The sequence below is a fragment of the Antrostomus carolinensis genome, unplaced genomic scaffold, assembly GCF_000700745.2.
Source record: "Antrostomus carolinensis isolate BGI_N321 unplaced genomic scaffold, ASM70074v2 scaffold18893, whole genome shotgun sequence".
In the NCBI taxonomy this organism is placed as follows: Eukaryota; Metazoa; Chordata; class Aves; order Caprimulgiformes; family Caprimulgidae; genus Antrostomus; species Antrostomus carolinensis.
In genome coordinates, this window is record NW_010304689.1 from 17,167 (window position 1) to 21,666 (window position 4,500).

The window sequence follows — 4,500 nt, forward strand, 5'->3', positions numbered from 1 at the left end:
ACAGAAACAACACATGGGTGAGAATGAACTTCAAGAAGCAGATTGAGAAAAAAAACCAAAACCAAACCTGAAATGACTCATCGTTAATTCAAAATTCAAATTCAGCTTTCAACATTAGCACAGCAACTAACGTGATACTTTTCTATGTACTTTACCACTTGTCAAGTTTTCCAGATCTTCTTATTCAAACATATACCTAATACTGTTAATTTATTATAGCATTTTTTAATTCTTTTTAGAAGTGCAGCATATATAAGTCTTCTATTTTTTTAATACCATACATGTCTCATTCTAAACTTAGAGCTTTCCATAGCTGTCATTAAAAAGCACGTAGACAAAATATTTTATGGTATCTATAATAAATGCAAATAAATCAATACAAACAAAACTTGGCTTAGCAAACTGTACATACATAAATATGTTCTTTGTTTTTCAACTTGACATTCAACATTTTTCCTCATAAAACCTTTTATGATCTTATTTATTACATCCATTTTTTTAAACCTTAAAAAAGTGCTTCTCAGATTTACACCTTGTGCATCCAAAGCAAAAGTTAGAACATCATGCCCAAAACAGAAACCACAGGGAATAATACATTGCCATACAAGATCCTTTAAAATTTTATGTTACAAATGCTCTAAAATTTCCTTAGCATTGGTTATTTTGTATACCGTAGATACTGAGAGATTATTTAACAAAGAATGTCTAATGGCTCATTCAGAGCAGCACACAGGAAAGGATCTACAGTACCAAGTCCTTGGCTATGCATAGTACAGGGCAATGACCTGGATATAAAGTGGCTAAAAGATCCAGAATGCTGGACAGAAGGACATTTCCCTCACATATGTCACATCCTCTTTAGTACTCAGGATGTGAGTATTGAAACAATGCTACTCAGGTAATACATTGTGCAGTCTGATACTGATATACTGATGTGCTACTAGCTAAGTGCTAGCAGCCAATATGGACACAGCGGTGGCTACAGTAGGTAGGTAAAGCTGCCTCACTGAATCCTGTCACCATTTAAAACTGTCCTGCCTCCCAGCTAGCACTCCAGCAAGGTCACCTGATGTCTCACAGGTCTCCTTCATAATGGAGGTGGACCATTCATGTATTTTAGCATGGGGTGGAAAGAGCGGGCAAAATTGTTGGCCATAGTACAGCTGTAGTCCTCCTCAGTCATTGGCACCAAGCAAGCCAGCCCGATCAGGAGCAGCAAGAGGAGTTGAAGTGGCAGAGCAGCTCTGAGGACTCTGAGGAAGAAGGACGGGCGTTGCCACGCCGGCCCGGCCTCAGAATGGGAGGAACCTGAGCCACCTCTTGTGGACCTGAGAAAAGAGGATGGACAGGTGAATACACTAATAGACTACTGCAGCGGAGGTTGCCCTCAGGCACCCAGCCTTTCCTGAAGGCTGGTTTACAATTTGTATGGACTTTAACTGGCAACTACAGAGGTATTTTTCACTGAACATGCTATTTTCCTAACACTCTTAAGAGAACCTGTATTTCTAGATTAGGTAGGAAAACACCAAATGATCACAATAGAATGGGTTTTGTGACCCCACAGCCCCCTTTGTCAATTATGGAGAAGACTCCACTGAAAGCATTGTGCTCTAGAGAAGGGGAAAATAAAAGGTGGGCCATACCTGTCCTGGTCAATGCACACTGTATAAAAAGGAAGCCTCCTCACTTAAATTGACAGTTGCAGTTTGCAGGAGTTTCTACATTAATTTCCGTATATCGTATCCACAATTTTTTACAAAGTACCTTGTATTTTGAATCTTGCACTGAATCAGCAGTTAAAATCTATTTGCTCAACTGACTTGTTACCATCACCTTCCAAGTGATTTTCTCCTTTGTGTCTATGGATCTGACTTGAAATGGCACATATCTATCATAGGTCTATGAGAGAGGCAAGACCTCTAAAGGGACGCTTCAAATTAAGCACAAAAATCCAATCTACTTTTTGATGAAGAATAAAGACACAGATTTAACATTTTCCTCTTTGACCAAAACTGTCAAATATCTAATATATGGATGACAGGTTTTGAGATAGGTGGAATACTGAAAAGAGTGATCATGCAAGTTAAAATCTGATGTTCTCAGTGTGCTAATTAAATGGCATAGGAAAGTACTGTATTTTAGCACTAGCCAAAAATGGAAGAACTTAGAGCCTTCAAATAATTTGCTTCAAGAACTCTTCCATTAAGACATTAGGTCATGACTTTTGTCTTAGACATGTTGCTATAAAACATCTTAGTGCCTGCTATGATTATGAAGTCCCAGAAAATCTGTGGTTTTCTAGGGTTTAAGAGATAAAAATGCTGATAAGGATGAATTTAGTCTCAACCTGAAGGTGAGGGAGATCAGGCTTGCTGGTTGGGGTCAAATGTTCCCCAGTAAAGCAAGTAGGGGGTGATAGTTCCTTAGTCTCTCCTTGCCCTTTTGTTGTCCTTTTGATCATGTCTCCCAGATAAATCTGAATCTGTGTGAGAAAGCATGAAAAAAACAAAATACCATCTTCAAAACAATGCCAGGCTTGGCAAGGGTCCCCTTCCCACATGTTCAGAAAAGATTTATTTCTACGCTTGAGATTATTTTTACTGTCTTGTTCATATATGTGTAACATTCCACTAGGAAGACTTCAAGAAAGCCAGACAGATTTGGGTGAATTTTAGATGACCAACAGATACATAAACTCTCAGGTATGCTAAATTATTAACTTGACCTAAATATCCTAGGAAGCAGTGATGAACATAACATCAGCTCATATGTTGTTTGAACCCATGTTTTTGTAGCCTGGATGGAAAGCTGCTTATCGTATAATGTAAGATCACATATTACAAAGAACATATTGAAAGGATATGGCACATTTAACAGCATCAGAACATTCCATATTAAAGTTCAATTAGGTCAGGACTTCTACTGTCCAAGAATGCCAAGACAGAAAGTTAATGGACTGAGGTAGGAACAAAGGGAACAAAGAGTGCTTAATCACCTTCCAAGCATTTGATTGCATGGTCTACCTATTTACAGGACTCTCATTGTACAAATGTTGTTAATTCCAATCAAAAAAGGCCATATTTCTGCAGTTGGTAACTACTGTTTAATAGTGAGCAAAGTCTGAATTTTCTTCATTTACCCAGAGTTACTCTGGAGCAACACTGGGTGTCAGAAAGGAAATTTCCAAAAAGCATAATCAAAAGGGAGCAGGCAAAGTTAGTATCTAATTTTTCTTTTATTTTCCTATGGCTTTAGTAGCACAATCCAGCATTTTTGCTTTGTGTTTTACTTAAAAAAAAAAAAGAAAAAAAAAAGAAAAGAAAATCAGTGGAATGTGTTAGCTGCATGGCTGATCTCAACAAGGAACACATTTTTTTCAAAAATTAAAACAGTTCATGGCAAAGTTTTTCAAAACAGTTTCTGCAGTGAAGTAGGATGCTGAAGAATAGCTTCTATTATTGCATGGAAATAATTAAACAAGAAAATTATGAAACTTTATGAAAACATTTTCGCAGGGGGCATTCTAAAAAGTTCAAGTGCTGTACTGCCTGTTTATTGCAGATATGGCTCTGAAATCTACATAACTGGCTGAAAAATTGAATGGCTCAGCTTAGGGAGTTTAATGGATTTGGTAAGGAGAGATGGTTAAAAATACACATTGCTAATAAAAAGGCTCACTATTCATATGGACCAGAACTCCTATTTACCCCAGCAAGAGAAGGGAAAGCTGAATTACTGTATGTCACTTTGGAGAAAAATGTAATTTCTTTTTCTTGAGCTTGTATCTTTAGCTACCTCCTGACTGCTCTACCATTTCCCACACTGGCCCCTGTTTGAGAAGGGAAGGAGGTAAAGCCATCTGCTACCCGCTCCATACACAATTCCTGCTAACTAGATAAAAGGGAGAGGCGCAGCTGCAGACCTTGCCAACAGTAAGCTTCTTCATGCCAAGAAATCTCATAAATTAACCTAAGAAGTGCAAGCAATAGTTAACCTTACTTTGGGAGTTTGTAATGTCATTGAAATTGGAACTCTTTCCTAAGCATTTCAAGAGAGGAGAAGCTAATTTACCAGGCTATAGATCGGACGGGCAAAGTGAACTTTAATTTCAGCTCAGATGAGTATCTTCTTCTAAAGATGACTAAGTTGTTTTTTTTTTTTTCAAGGAAAATATGGTTGAAGTAATCTATCTGTATTGCAGTGAACATCTGTAAGAGTATAACAGAAGAATTTCTCATTCAAGCAAAGCTGATAGGAATAAATAAGGTGAGTTTAATGGGGAATTGACTAATGGAACGCAGAGAACAGGCGTACATTGAAAGATGCACTGCTGGGCTAGTAGGATATTATTACTGGAGTTAATCAAGGATGAGTCATGATTTAATATCTTTATGAAAAGACTATGGCACAAAATATAAAACCAGCAAATTTCATCTGTATGACGACAGAAGTTGGAAGTCTTTGCAAACACAAAATAGGACTGGTTTCTTGCAGAAA

The 4,500-nt window shown here is 37.5% G+C and overlaps 1 protein-coding gene across 2 annotated transcripts in view; it reads right to left on the minus strand.

Annotated features, from left to right (window-relative positions):
• Positions 1 to 272: 272 nt before the first annotated feature.
• Positions 273 to 4,500, minus strand: part of LOC104522298 (nesprin-1-like) — a 39,570-nt gene continuing 35,342 nt past the window's right edge. For both annotated transcript variants that reach the window (XM_029084165.1, XM_029084164.1), the window contains one exon: positions 273 to 1,328. In XM_029084165.1, coding sequence (XP_028939998.1) covers positions 1,293 to 1,328 — 36 coding nt within the window. In that variant the 3' untranslated portion in view covers positions 273 to 1,292. The remainder of the gene's footprint in view (positions 1,329 to 4,500) is intronic.